Below are 15,833 nucleotides of genomic sequence, written 5' to 3'. Positions count from 1 at the left end.
TCTAGGTGCTGTCTCAGTATACCTAGTGTCAAAATATAGTATCAATCCCAATGCTTAATAGCTCTATGGGAAGCTTATTATGTGGGGATATACCAGATTTCAAAAGATATGGACTTGGGTTGGATACTTTGGGTGGAACAATGTCAAATAGTGTCCCCTTGTATGCTGTCTAGGTGTTGTCTCAGTATACCTAGTATCAGAAAATGAGTAATAACCTGAGCTCGCGATATCGGATTGCCAAACTTTTTGATTCAAATCGAAGCTTAGGATCCCCTTTTCAAATGGAGCTATGAAGTTCTTAATTTGGATCAGGACTGAATTTTCTATAATTGAATCTTCAGGTCTGAACAAGAATTTCTTGCACCCTATCCACCACATGTAAGTACCTTGTTTGACCCTGTAGGAATACCCTGAGTGGAAGAAACCCTTGTGAACCACTGTAGCAATCAGAAGAGGGTTATGGGGCACCTGTAGGGCTCAAGGATAACCCGTATATTGGTATAAACCTGCTATTTGACCTATAAAAACTCTAACACCTATAGGTATCTTGAAAATAGGAGATGCCGTGTACCTCTTCCAATCTTGTTCCAATGGAACCTTCAACCACCTGTGATACCCTGAATAGGGCTGATCATCACTACTGTACTACTGCGAAAATCTGATAATGGGAAATGTACCTACACCTAAATTTGAAAATTGTATGGGCTCCGAGACAAGAGGGGTGCGAAAAGTTCCATCTCAAGCTGGGTTGTGCACCCCTTTAGGGTCTTAATCGAGAAGGGAGGGTCACCTCTCTTTTGTCTTCCTGACTCGCCTGGCATTCGCTTTTTCCTCGCGGGAACCAACATGGCAAGTACATTCTAATGGCTAATCAAACAAAGATGCTATGCATTGATTGAAAAAGCCTTTAAATTCTTCAATGAAATGTAAGTGGGTATTGGAAAATGACTGAATTGAAAGGGCTATGGATAGGGCATTACCCTTTTGCAGTGACTCACTTTTTTTACAATATTTCCACTTACCATTTTCATCATTATTTCAGTCCTATAGCATCAATGTTCATCATCCAACAAGAATCCAAGTTAAGTAGGCAGTGAGTAGCATTTATGCAATCAATTCAGTATCAACATTTGAATGGGCAGGAAAGAAATTGATCAAGCAATCATAATCAGTCCTAGGCTGAATTCTACATGCCCTTCAATGGGAATTAAGAGGTTCTATTACACTCAATCTCTCTTATGAACAATGGGACTGGTTCAATAATTGGATGAAAAGAGAGATTAAGCTGAAAGCAATAGAATTACCTCTTTGATGTTATGAAGAGTAGTAGATGAATCCAACCAATCAACATTCAGCATAAACCTCCATCAATGGACCAAGATTGAAGATCATAAGACCAACTTTGTTCTATTACACTCAATCTCTCTTATGAACAATGGGACTGGTTCAATAATTGGATGAAAAGAGAGATTAAGCTGAAAGCAATAGAATTACCTCTTTGATGTTATGAAGAGTAGTAGATGAATCCAACCAATCAACATTCAGCATAAACCTCCATCAATGGACCAAGATTGAAGATCATAAGACCAACTTTAAGAAAGCTTTGTCCAATATGATTGCTCCCATATAATGTTCAACTCCTGATCAATAAGATTGCTCCAATGCAATGAAGAGAAGCCAATGATTTGATAGAAGTCTATAATAGCTTGTTGGAGAAGATCCTTTGAGCTTTGAAGAGTGTAAATTCTTGTTAGAATCAAGGATTCCATGAATTTTCAGACATTTCCATGTTCAAGAGGCTGAAAATGCCTTCAATCTTGAAGAAATTCTTCAATGCAAGCCCAATCTTCAAGAAATACCTTCAATTAAACGTTCCGGTGTTGTAGACAACAAAAGCCCCATGAATTGAAGCCTCAATGAAGCAAAATTTGATGAAGATTGATGGCTGTCTTGTTTTTCCCCAATCTGAGATGAGGAAAATGCTTCAATCTTGCTTGGAAGCTCCAATGTTTGCCCAATGTTGGTTGTAGATGCTTGCTTTCCACTTCTTGAAGCTAAAAGAGACCAAGATTGACTCAAAACTTCAAGAAAATGCTGAGATCTTCACGCTGTCCACTTTCAGCCATAGCTAGGGCTGTGAAGGAAGCTTCAAGGCTGAAGGAAGGTGAAATATCAAGTAAGAGATGACTAATATTTCAAGTTAGGGCTGCATTTGATCATAAAAGAGAGGGCATAGCTTCAGGATGAGGGAGTGAGTTGATTAAGAGGATCAACAGTATGCTGAAAATTGGTGCAAACTCTCCAGGAGCTTCTCTTGCATCACATGATGATAATCTTGATGAAAATCCATCAAATAGGTAGTCCATATGTTGCCTTGGGAATTAGGAATCATCTCCAGTATGTGGCTTGAAGAGAAATGATCATGGCAAAGAGAAATGAATAGAGATCTCCATAGCAATTTTCAGCAAGAAGCTTGGAAAGAGGAAAGAGAAGCTTGCTCCAAAAAGTAACCACGGTTTAACCTCTCTAAACCCTGTTTAGGCTTCAGTTAAGTCCATGATCCTTCAAAATGGCCCAAAATTGATCATGAACCACTAAAATGACCATTAATCCACCATTATTCCTTCATACATTTTTCAAGACCATCAAATTTAGTCACGGCTTATTGCAGAGACCTTAACTAGTCACGGTTTTAACTGAATCAAATCTTGTGACTAATTCTTGTCCTTGAGTTACTTTGTGCCTAAAGTATAACAAAATTCACCATGAAAATGACCTTCCCATTGGATAAGAAATGTGCTATGATACCAATGTAAAGAAGCTAATTCCCACAGGAAGCCATTAAACTGAAAATACAAGAAATAGACATATAATGCCAAGAAACCATAGCCAAGGTGGCTAGGCATGAAATGATATTACCAATGTTGGCTGAGAATCAAATAATGAGTGGCTGCGGCATGGTTTGCACCCCAAGCTATGGTGGCCAAGTGTATTCACCCTCTTAGATGGTGGGAGGTTGAGACGTCAAATATGTAATGTTGTAAAATTGCAAAAAGATACTTCATATATTACATCTCCACGTTTTCTACTTAACCCTAGCCTGCCCTAGACTAAGACATTTATGCCTTATTACAATAGGTGGCGTCAATAGAATGGTGCAAACGGCGGGTAAGCCATCTAGAGCAAGTGGCATGCTGCTGGAACAGAATGTGCACAAGGCTGAGGAGTGCAGGCAAAGATGGTTTTGGGGGGGGGGGGGGGACACCCAGCCTTCAGGTAGCGTTGTTGAGTATTGGGGTAGATCAGTTGGGTAAGGACGACTCCTACTTGTAGATGTAGATGGAATTGTGGGCGGTGATGGGCAGATTTGTTGGAAATTTTGGCAACACTGCAACAAAGTGGCATAGGTCAACAAGGTGCAATAGAGGCGGCGGCAGGACCAACAACTTTGGTGGCAACTGTTGGTGGCAACTCAGCTGCAAAATGGCGGGCAGCAGCATGAGGTAGCTCAACTAGTGGCAGAGTTGGGCTGAGCAATTGCTCCTCTTCCTTGTGCAAGCTGATGAAGCTGTTGGCAGGACCTCAGGTGGGGCTGCACCAGCAGTGGTGGGTGTTCGGAATCCATGTGGGGGTTGCTCTAAAACCAATTGTGAGAAAATAGGACTAGTAATGGAGGAGAGAGAAAGGAGACAGTGACAGTGAGTGGGTTGTAGTAAGAGTATAGAGCGTATTAGCTGAATTGAACTGAAGGAATGAAAGTACAACCTAGTTTAGGTCATGAATTGACCTAGCTAGCCTTCCACCAACTAATCCTAGTGTCACTAACTAACTGTCTAAAGACACTAGGTACACACACTACATTGACACTTGTATAAGTGTCCACACCACAAAATACATTGGGCACTTTCCAGAATTACAAAACCCAAACATCTCTCTCTCTCTTTTTCTCTCTCTCTACACCATGGAGCTTCACCCTCCACAGCGTGCTGGTCCATCTTCATGAGCTCCTCACCCAACAGCATTTATAGCAGCCCTTTAATGCTGAATTGCATCTTCCATTGCACGAGGCAAACTATCATGATAACCCTACTGTTCAAGAGCATGCAGTGCAGCAACAACTTGCTGTATTATGTCTGTCCGGGCCATGTACAACAGGCATAGACTCTCAAGAAAGTGGCGAAAGACCCTCAGAAACATCATCAATGTCATGGGTGGCTGGCATCTTAAACCGATCATGTGAAAATGCAGCATTTTCAGCAAATATAACATCCCGATTGACAAAAACTTTCTTCATGCATGGATCATACAAGGGATAACCTTTGCTCTTTGAACTTAGCCAATAGATATGCATTTTACAGAGTTGTCATTGAGCTTGCCAAAAAGCTCTTTTAGAACATGTGCATAGACTATGCATGCAAACACATGAAAGTAGTCAACTTTGGGTTTCTTGCGATGCCAAGCTTCAAATTGTGTGATTGTCTTCAGTGCTTTAGTGGGTGCATGATTTAGTACATGATTCTCACATTGAAGGCTTCCTAGTCAAAGCTTATGTGGTAGATCCTTGCTTTCAGTATACAATGAGTCATCTCCACAAGTGTCTCATTTTTTCTTTCAGTAGCACCATTTTGCCGAGGTGTCATTCTTATAGTGGCTTGGTGCATAATGCCATTTTCAAGCAAATATGTCTCAAAAGCACGAGACATGTACTCCCTTCTCTATCCATGTGAAGTGTTTGCACTTTTAAGCTAGTTTTAGCCTCAAGCTTTGCAACAAGAGGTTTAAAATGCATTAACACATCAGATTTTTCTTTCAGCCCATACATCTATGTATACCAAGAGTAGTGATCAATAAAAGTGAGAAAATTATGAAATGAATTGTTTTTACACTTTCACGTTGTTGATTTTCAATAAATAAATGTATTTAAACACGATGGTCATATACACACTTGCATTGATACACCATATGGTATCATATCCTGGATGCATAGCACTTGTTTGTATGAGTGATGATTGACATTGAGAGTGTAAGGTATCTAAAGATGACCCCCAAGGGCTTATGTCCTCACAAGACAGAACATCGGAGTGAATAAGCTGCATTATTTGGACAACACGCATTGCACCATCCTTGAATGCAATTATGTGCATTTTGCCCAAAATACATCCCTCACATGCATGGGGAGGTGGGTCCTCCACTGGAGGCAATGCATCTACCATTTGACATTGTTGAAGGGTCATCAGGCTGCCAAAACTTATATATCCATAGCAGGCATGCCATAGCTCCGTGTTTTGTATGTGGGCGAAAGAGTACTAATTGCTACAGCATCATGAGAGTGTCTCTCATACGTATCCAACAAAAGGAGGCCCTTATACAGGGTGCCAGATAGTTTGAGTGCATAATGCATCTCTCTGTCTTTGACAATGCATTTGTCATCTTCAAAGATGATTTGAAAGCCATGCTTATTAAAAGCGGATGTAGACAACAGATTCTTTATAATGCCAGGCACAGAGAAAACATCCAGAAGCATGAAATCGGAAACATCTGTAGTGTTATCGTGACTAAACCGATGGCACATACATCATAACTGGTGTTGTTAGCACATGTAACACACTTCCCAACAGGGGCTGAATGCAAAGAGGTAAAGAGACACTTCCTAGAAGTGATATGCTTTGATGCTCCCTTGTCAAAATACCATGTGTGCTGCATTGAAGCAGCATCAAATGCCGAATCAGCCATGGAAGAATCTTAATTGCATGTAAGAAATGCATAGTCCTCCACAAAATTGGCCCAAGCATCATCATCAGTAGATTTGTTGGTTGATATTTCCTGGACAGCCAAACCAGAGTCCTTCTCTTTGGCCAATTGCTTCTTGCATTTATCAATATACCGACTGAGATTTTTGCAATAATGACATATTTTCTTTTTCTTGGACTTTTCTATGTGTTGTTATTTGATGGCTGTTTAGCATCAGCCTTTTGTTGATTTTTTGTGTTTTGCCCAACTTTCCCTTTGCCATTGTACTTTGAGAGCATAGCCATATCACTTGAACGCAATAGAATTCCTCAAAATCCCAACATCAAAGAGGGGTGAACGCAATAAATCACTTGAGATTTTGCCCACTTGTCCTCTAGCATTAGGGTAAGATGTTTGAGGTGTAAGATCTCCTGGTTGTTGCAGATCACTAGTGGCATAGTCCCACAAATCCTTCGCCACTAGAAGGTTGTGAACCATGAAACTCCACAGTGGGTAGTTGGTGCCATCAAGCTTGTCCTCTTGAGTGAGGAAACCAAGGATATTGCTTTGATATTATGCGCCTAACGTGCAATTCATTGCACAAAAATCAGCAGCCAAACTTCAATGCTAAAGTATAGAATGTACTATGCTGAGTACCAAAAATCCCCCATTGGATTACAATGCAAGTACTAAACTGTCATAAATCTTGCCAAACGTGCCCAATGTTGCACAAATCAGCACTCAGCTTGCAAATTACAACAATGCATTGCTGTACCGACTTGCCTTGAAATGCATGCCCAAAAAGATGGTTTAATGTTCTCTCACCAAATTTTACTGAAAATCCCCTAAATTCCTTGCCAATCTGACTGTCACAGCAATTTAATGCTGCTGTATCACCTGTTATCTGCCTTGGAATGTGTGTCAAGCAAAAGTTTCAAATTTCTTCGCAAAATTTCAAATTAATTGAAGAAATTTATACCTTACAGCTTGAATCTTTGCAAAAATGTCACCTCGATGTGTGCCAATAGTAACCAGCAGTTAGAATCTGCCTCGTAATGTGTGTTGGAGCCTCTAAACCAAAAGCCTCAAATTTGTTGCACACTTTGGGAAGAAATTGTGCAATGCTGGGTTGCCGAGTGTCCATTCGTGCATTGGAAGCCGATTTGAGCAAAAGCCCCAAATTTTGGGCACTTGGGCAAGCACACAAAGTGTTTGGGACATTCAGTTAGACTTGGTGGTCACTTAGTTGAGTGGGCAGTAGTTGTAGAAGCTGATCAGGGTTCTTGTGGCATAGGCGATGGCTCAATCAGCTGAGTAGGTGGCGATTCAAGTGGCATTGGCTAAAATGGAGTAGGTAGGTGCAACAAGCGTGACTTTAGGAGCTGGTGCAACACTGTTATGTAGGTGATAAGGAAGCAGGTGGTGGTGCCTTTTTGATCGAGGGTACTAGCGAGGTAGGCGCAATGCTGGTACTGGAAGAAGTGAACTACAGGCATGGTGGCTACAGAACAGTGCTGATGGGGCACTTGAAGGAGGCAATGGTTTTACTATCAAAGGCGTTGGTGGTGCTAGTGATTCTAGCAGGCAACAATGCTGATGGCATAGGCAGTGGGTGTTGCGGGTTGAACATGTAGGGTGCAATGGACTTGTAGGCTGGCACCTCTGGCAGATTGAGTGTTGCAGGGCAGCATTGGCAGGATTGCCTGTTGGCTGAGCTGGCATGGAGAGTGCACCAGATGTGGTTTAGATCAGTGGTGAAATGTTGGGCTGGAGGTGGTGGCTTCGGCGACAAGGTTTCAGTTGAGCTGAGTCCCTTTTAGCTTCTCATTCTCTCTCTCATGTGTATGAAGGCTAGTGGAGCAGCATTGTTTGCGGATGGTGATTGAATGAAATCTGCGTGGGAGCTGCTTTGATACCAAATGTGAGAAATGCAGCAGCTATGGGGAGAGAGAAACGAGATAGTGACAGTGAGCAAGCTAAAGCAAGAGAGTAGGGTGTCCTTGCTGAACTGAAAGATAGAGTGAAAGTACAACATTAAGTTAGGTCATGGTTGACCTAATCAGCCTTCCACCAACTAACTAGAGTTGGGTTTACTTACACTAATGCCTAGTGTCACTACTTTAATGTTAAAGGACACCAGGCACACACACACACACACACACACACACACACAAAGGACACCAGGCACACACACACACACACACACACACACACACACACACACACACTACATTTACACTTATTAAAGTGTCCACATGACATGAATTCCATGGGCACTACCCAGAACAGGCATATTCTAACATTTTCATCTATAGGTCATTTTTGCGTTTCGAGCACTTTTCTTTATCAACTTCATGCCTCTCCTACTAGAGTGATTAGTTGTTAAATTGCTCTGCCTTTGACCATTGTGGACATACATTCATTTTCATTCAACTTCACTCTACTATATCAGATTCTCAACTACCTCGTTTTGCATTTTTGCACTTTTGTTTGAGTTATTATGTTTTTGTTGTGTTCGTACATTCTATGTTTTCTTTATGCAAACCCTAGCATATTTTCACAATGCATGTCTTTATATGAGAGAAATTAGAATGGTTGGGCATTTGTCCTATTGAACAAAATACATGCATTTTTCATAAATAAAAAATTTGGGGGCTATTTTATGGAGTAGAATTAGACCAAATGCATGATAGTTTTGTGTTAATGCAAGCCTTTAATTTTAGTTGCTCAATTTGCCTCCATCATGCACCTAGGTTACTACTCTAAAGCAGTTCCAAACCAATACATCCTAGCCATTGAGACATGTGCTTTGTAACCTAGTTTTGGATAACCTCCACCACCACCACCATCTTCTTAGACCACTATACGAAGTGTAGTCCACAATCAGCCCCAACATGTAGCTCGGGGCATCAGTGTGGGTGCTAGTTGAATGTAGGAGGATGAGACAGAAGAATGAGAAGGGCTGGCTGAATGAATGATGGATGATATGATGGATTGAGGGAGGTGGTGTCAGCTCTACTGTAGGAAACAACAAGCTATGGAAGAGAGAGAAATGAGAGAGTGAACAATAGATAGTGTGTGTGTTGAAAATGGAGAGTATACTTGTTGAACTGAAAAAGTAATAGAATGAAAGTACAACTTAGATCAAAGATGGACCTAACCCCTAACTCAATTGGAGTCAACTAACTCCAGTCCTTACTCTAAATGTAGCGACACAACTTATTACTTTAGTTGTGTTCACACTACCATGGCCATAGAACTGGTAAATTCTAACACCCCCTTGTAGTGCCAATGTGATGGAAGTACAAGAAAATCAATCACCAGAGGGGTTCAAGTTTAAGGACTTTCGAGAAGGCTCAAACTTCTCACAAGGTAGTACTGAAAATGTCAGCAACATTTTTCTATGTAGGAATATATATCAAACTTATCTCTCTTGCATAGCATCTCTCTCTAACATAATGGTAATGTATCTCAATGTGTTTTGTGCAGGTATGAAAAATAGGATTCGGTGCCATTGCAATAGCACTTTGATTGTCAAAAAGAATGTGTGTAGGACCCTCCAATGAAATCTATATATCGGCCAACAATCTACATAGCCATACACATTCCACTATTGCTACGAACGCTGCCTTGTACTCAGCCTAACAAGACGAGATAGCTAGTATAGCTTGTTTTTTACTTAGCCACAAAATGCATGAGCTGCCTTGAAAGAAACAATGTCCATTGGTAGATTGCCTATTGTTTGAATCACCAGCACAATCAAAATCGTTGTAAGCATGTAGGTGCAAGTCTCCCCTTAGGAAATAATGATGCATATGATTGAGTATCTTGCAAATATCTAAAGATTTGCTTAAGAGCTTGCCATGTATTGTGCGTGGGATGTGCATAAACTTGCTCATCTGGGATATTGCAAACTCTATGTCAGGATGTGTGTTGCAAAGGTAGATAAGACAACCAACAACTTGGTTGTAAATTGCAGCATCAGACATCTCTTCACCATCATGCATGGACAGCTTCAGCTTTGGCTCCATAGGAGTATACATAGATTTGCAATTTTGTATATTTAACTTATGTAAAAACTTACCACATATTGTGATTGTGACATCATGATGCCATGCTAATTTTGGATGGATTGAATCCCGAAATACTAGATCTAACAGAGCAAAAGCATATTTCAATTCAGCCTTGAAATTTGCAATTTTATGCTTTTTTGGTCCACTGGGCAGCATATCATCTACACATAGAATGATTACTAGCAAGTCCCCCCCTTCATTTTTAATTTAGAGAGTGGGAGCACTGGGACTATTTGTAAAGCCAATGTTGGCCAAATAAGCATCAATCTTTGAGTACTATGCACGAGGAGCTTGTTTTAAACCATAAAGAGCTTTATGTAATTTGCAGACCATGTACTCTTTTCCTTTCAACGTGAACCTTGGAGGTTGTGACACATAAACATCCTCATGTAGGTCACCATTCAAGGATGTGGATTTGATGTCCAATTGATATACTTTTGGACCATAATTTGCAGCCATAGCAATGACACATCTAACCATACTCGTACGGGATGTAGGAGACAATGTCTCCTCATAATCTATGCCTTTCTTGTGTGCTTAGCCTTTCGCTACCAAACATGCCTTGTACTTGTCTACAGTACCATCAGCCTTGCGCTTGAGTTTGAAAGCCCATTTGATACCAATGGCTTTTTTGCTAGGTGGGAAACTCAACAAGGTCCCAAGTATTGTTAGTGGCAACAGAATCCAACTCTTCTTGGATGGTTTGCATCCAATGTATATCCTATTGGGCTTCTTCCAAGTAGGCTCATTATCAATGCATGCTCTCTAAATATAAGGGCAAGGGCAACTCGAAGTAGTTTGTTAGAAATCAACAAAAGTTTGATTCACGAAAGCAATCAAACAAGGCTGCCCAAGTGTCAAAGAAGACCAATAAACAGGGGAAATGCCACTACTACAAGAAACTAGGGCACTACATTGTTGAATGCAAGAAAAGGTTGGCCAAGGAGAGGAAAAAGGACTCCTATTCGGCTATTTAGGAGACATCTGCCACTTTGTCTTTGGATGGGGATGCTACAGCCGACTTGGTAGAGGAGGACTATGCTTTCTTGACATGTAGGTATGACACATCCATGGCTGATAGTTGATAGTGGGGCATCTAGGCACATCACTTCTCAGAAGTGTTTGTTCACATCTTTGCATTCAACCATTGTAGGGAAGCGTGTTACATGTGCTAATAACAATAGCTATGATGTATATGCATTGGTTGAGTGTTGATCACTACTGTAGATGGTTCAGATTTCATGCTTCTTGATTGTTTTTTTGTGCCTGGTATCACAAAGAACTTATTGGTGGTTTCAGCTTTTAATAAGCATGGATTTCAGGTCATCTTTGAGGATGACAAGTGTATTGTCAGAGACAGAGAGATGGACTATGCTGTTTGATTGCTAGGTACCTTGTATAAGGGCCTATTTTTGTTGGTTGGCATTGATCGGGGCTTTGTAGGAGTTTCTTGACACTTGGGGTTGGCATATCCCGTTTTTTCACATTACGGGATGACAAACCTCGGTGCTCAAACTCTTGGCTTGTATGTTGCCAAAATGTATGATTTTAGTATTAGGGAGTCCACCAAGCTTGCAACTTCTTTTGGAGGTGAGAGGCATTGAAGAAGTCTTTCCACCAGGCAATTTGGAAGGAGACAACAAAGTTCTAGAGGGAAAGGAAGGTTTGGCTCTATTGTGACACCCATGTTAAAGTGGCATGATGAGTCATTTCTGAGTACAACACAAAAACAGCATAATACTCCCAAATTGAGTTTTGTATGAAGATATAATACATAAGTGGAACACATTGGAGATTGAACAAACTTTCATGATCATGCCATCTTAATGATCATTAGTCTCTATTCGGGCAGATTTAGTTCGCATTCAAGCAATTAATCCTTTCTGTCTACAAGCGTGACCTTGATATAGTCATAGGTGTCCAATCATGTGATATAGGTGGGAGTGAGTACTATCTTTGTTCTAACCCACTGCATAGCTCAACCATGGCCTATAAGAATTTCAACTCAGGGTGAACTCTATGACGTATGACCACTCATGGGTGGCCAGTTCTTAATGCATTGTTCTAACTACAACCTTCTGATTTGAAAGGAAATAGATTGAATCAAATAAAAGTGCACATTTTACAAAAGAATACAAACATGTCTCTTTTAAATCTGGAGTTGTGACAAATGGCCAGTATGGGAGATGTCTTTTCCCATGTTTATTTTTGTCACTGGTTGGGATTGTACCTTAGTGATGTTTATCATTGAGGTGGATATATAATTTCCTTTTGTTGCAAACATAAGTGCTAAAATAAGATATTCACCCTGTTCTCACACATGCACTATAGTCTTTAAGATCGAATTTATGGTAGTAATATTCAGAATCAGTTCAAAGTTATAGTGTATTTTGAAACTGTTAAATATCCATCATTTGTCAATAGATATGATAAACTGTAAGTCACTTAACATCTCCCAAGAAGCTTATGCTGAGAACTAGCAGCTCACTGGAGATGGCTAGTAACTATCTTCAGATATAGGTCATGTACTTCAGATTCCTTCATGATTAGGCAAGCAGGTCTGGCTATAATCTCCTCAATATATTATATAATCAAGACAAGGGCCTCTTAGAAGCCTTCCTATTTGACAAGATATTATTGATGGTTAACCGGATGTTTTGCAATTCCTTTGAATCCAAAGTTTTTGGATAATCAAGGTATCATAAGGGGACATGTGAATGAACATTGGTGACTGCTCTACTTACAACTTTCTTTTAATGATACAGGCAGCTCATGTGTTTGAAACTTTCGGTTGGGGTTTAATGGGATGGTGAAATGTTGAACCTAGCAACATTTTGTCTGCATGTCACTCTTTATTTTAGTAGCTTCTCATTAGCATCCTATCACTAATTTTTTCTTGTTTTGATTTCTGATTCTATTTTCTGTTGTGTGTGCATCTACCTGGTAACTTTGCAGATTGTAAGATTCTTGCAGCAGAATGCTCATCCTCATGTTGCGCAAAAAATTCCTTCTGTGCCAGAGACAGTCTCAGATCAGGTATGCAAGTTTCACATCACAGCTTGTCTCCATGAGTCATCGCCAGTGGTTTTCCTTTATGAACTTGAAAACAAGTGTGATTATGCAAACTAAACTAAAGGAAACTTCTTCATATTGCGAAATGTTTTTATCAGGTGATGGGAATGTTGAGATGTGAAGCTCTACATGAGCTGGCATCCACTACATGCCTTGATGATGTGGTATGATATTATTCACTAGTGTGTTAGGTGATCGACATAAGAATATGCCAATTCCTAGCATGTTTACACTTAGTGGCTGCATGTACATACATTGCGGTACTTTCATATTAGTCTTTTATCATGTTATAGACTTAGTTCTTTTCTGTGGAAGAAGAAGAGGAAGATTTCAGTCTATCTCTCTATGTTTTTTTTTCCCCAAGAAAAGAGAATTCTATTAATAACACCTCGGAGAAAACCTCCTTGAGATAAATACAATGTACAAGAAACTTTGTGAAGAGTAACCTAAGTACATCAAAGATACAATGGTTGTGTGAACAACCAATCTGGTGGGCTAAAGTGCCAGACCATCTGAGGGATAGTATGAAAGAAGATGTCTGAATCCCAAATCCGTTGGAAAGTCTCTCTTTTCTTTCTCATCCTCTCAGAGTTGCCTTGCATCCTCTCCCATCTCTGACGGAGAGTGTGTACTATCCTTGTCCAAATCGTCGATAAAGACTCCTTAGTGGATATATCTTGAAGATCAATGATCTGACTATATCTTGCAGTCCATATGTACCAAGCTATAATACTGGAAATCAGCGTCTGTTCCTGCTTGCGCGCTGCCTGAGCCCCTTCGTCAGTCCAGTGCAGGGTCCGTTCTGCCCGAGAGACAGAGAGAGAGGCCTGCACCGTTTCTGCCTCCCGTGAGCTCTTGGCTCGGCATCTGACCGGCACAAGTAGTGATACAACATGGCTGGTCTAGATATGGCTTTTATAGACCAAACGGTGGCAGCTCTTGGTCCGGATTCTGATATAGAGGAACCAGAGGATATGGTTCCTTGCACAGAGGAGATGCCCCCTAGTCCTGACTTTCAGCCTGCAGGCAAACGCACCAAGTATACTTCGAAAGAGACAATGGATCATCAGGAACGTTCGTATGCTCAGGTTGCCTCTGATTCTGTGGATTCTCAGGATGTTGACTAGGAACATTTACTGGAGTTTGCCAACACTCTGCTTGGCGATTATGTTCAACATAATCATGAAGCGTTTTCTGATGCTGGAATTGAAGATGTTCTGGAAGCCACTGTGGACCTGAAAAATGTCTTGCGCTCATTTTCAGTGTTTTATGAACGTGCTGTTATACTCTTCTTCACTGGTAGGATCCCAGTGCTTTCCCGTATTCGCCAGTGGCTGCACAGTTTGCTACAAGGGGAGTGTGTTGAAGAGATTTTTGTTGGGCCCCGAGGCTTTTATGAGGTGCTGTTGAAAAACTGCCATTGTTCTTTGATCGCCATTTGGTCCATGTTGTGCCATGGCGCCCAATGGCAGACTTTCAGCGCCTGCTTGAACGTGAATGCCCGGTGTGGGTTGAAGTGGAAAATTGTCTGGCTGTCTATTGGCCACTGTTAAAGGATGCCATGGCTGTGGTGGGCACTCTTCTGGTCTCCCCGAGCCTTAGGGCCATGAATCGTAACCGTTTGTGTATGTTATGGGACACTGCTAGGAAAAGGCCGGCTTGGTTATGTCTTAATTGCTCTGGCATGCATCCTTTGCACTTTCGTTTCAAATGGGGTAACTTTGCAGGGCATTGCTTTTAGTGTGGAAAATTGGGGCATTTTATGGCCGAATGCCCAGAGAAGCAACCGGCTTCAGATGTTGAGCATGTTGTGCTGCCCATGGAAGATATGGTGCTTGATGCTTCATCGCAGGATGCTACCCAGCCACCTAAAGTTTTGGATAAAGGTAAACAACATGTTTCAGGTTTGGATTCCCGTGGCAATGACTGGGCAGATGTACGTGCCAAAAAAGGTAAAAGATTTGATGCTGGCCTGGCGGATACTGGGCCTAATGCTTCACAGGATTCCATGCGCACTTATATGCGCAGGAAATAAATGTTGTCTTCAGAGCACATTGCTCATACTAAGGTTTCTTCTGCTCCCCGTAATCAGCCTACTAGGAAAGTATATAGGGACGGTCCAAAGGGTCCACCTGCTAAGTTAGCTTTTGATACTAGAGGTAACGTGATTACCCCATGGGATCGTCGTTATCCCCGCTCCATCCCCAAGACAGTGGATATACCATCTACCTCAAAATCTGGCCTTCAGAACTCTTTTGCCGTGTTAGTTGATTATTTGGAGGAGGGAGTCCTTGACATTCTAGCAGAAAAGGTTAAATTGGACAAGCGGTGCCTCGTTCTTGATTTTCTTTTTGAATACATATGAAGATAGCCACGTGGAATGTGTGAGGCATTTGTTCTCGCCATAAGCAACATGCCATGTGGACGGTATTGCATGAGAATCAGTGGGATGTCTTGTGTGTTGTTGAGCACAAGAGTCACGGGGAAGCAGGAAAAGTTGTGGATTGCCATGGGTTTCGCTTGTTTTATGCAGGGACACATGCCATGCATTATTCTGATGTGCTTATGATTGTACACGAGAAATATCAGCCTGTTCTTATTAAAAATGATGTACATGGCTGCTTTGTGGTAATTGAAGTTTTATTTGAATGAGAGATCTTATGGTTGCTGGGCCTCTATGCTCCGAATGACCCTTTATCCCGTCGGGATCTTTGGAATACTTTGCAGACCTCCTTGTCACTTGGCAGATGGGGTTTTTTGATGGGGGATTTTAATATGTGTGTTGATTCCTCACAGTCCACATCAGGGCATTTGGTGGTGGACGCTCCGGAAAGTCGGATGTGGAATGCGTTTGCTCTTGCTGTACTTAAGCAAGATCTCTGGTCTTGGCTACACCCTTCTTCTACAAGGTTTACTTTCCATTCGGCGCAGTATGCAACTACATGGACGCAGTTAGAC

General features: G+C 41.3%; 1 protein-coding gene across 8 annotated transcripts in view; it reads left to right on the top strand.

Annotated features, from left to right (window-relative positions):
- The window catches only part of LOC148039805 (transcription factor-like protein), a 149,544-nt gene that overhangs the window by 80,741 nt on the left and 52,970 nt on the right, over nucleotides 1–15,833 (top strand). For all 8 annotated transcript variants that reach the window (XM_087694113.1, XM_087694104.1, XM_087694122.1 and 5 more), the window contains one exon: nucleotides 12,759–12,839. In XM_087694113.1, coding sequence (XP_087550239.1) covers nucleotides 12,759–12,839 — 81 coding nt within the window. The remainder of the gene's footprint in view (nucleotides 1–12,758; nucleotides 12,840–15,833) is intronic.

The sequence above is a fragment of the Lygodium microphyllum genome, chromosome 2, assembly GCF_053477565.2.
Source record: "Lygodium microphyllum isolate KBCC chromosome 2, Lygodium_microphyllum_v1.1.10, whole genome shotgun sequence".
In the NCBI taxonomy this organism is placed as follows: Eukaryota; Viridiplantae; Streptophyta; class Polypodiopsida; order Schizaeales; family Lygodiaceae; genus Lygodium; species Lygodium microphyllum.
Note: the sequence above shows the minus strand (reverse complement) of the source record. Positions and strands in the feature narration are given on the sequence as shown.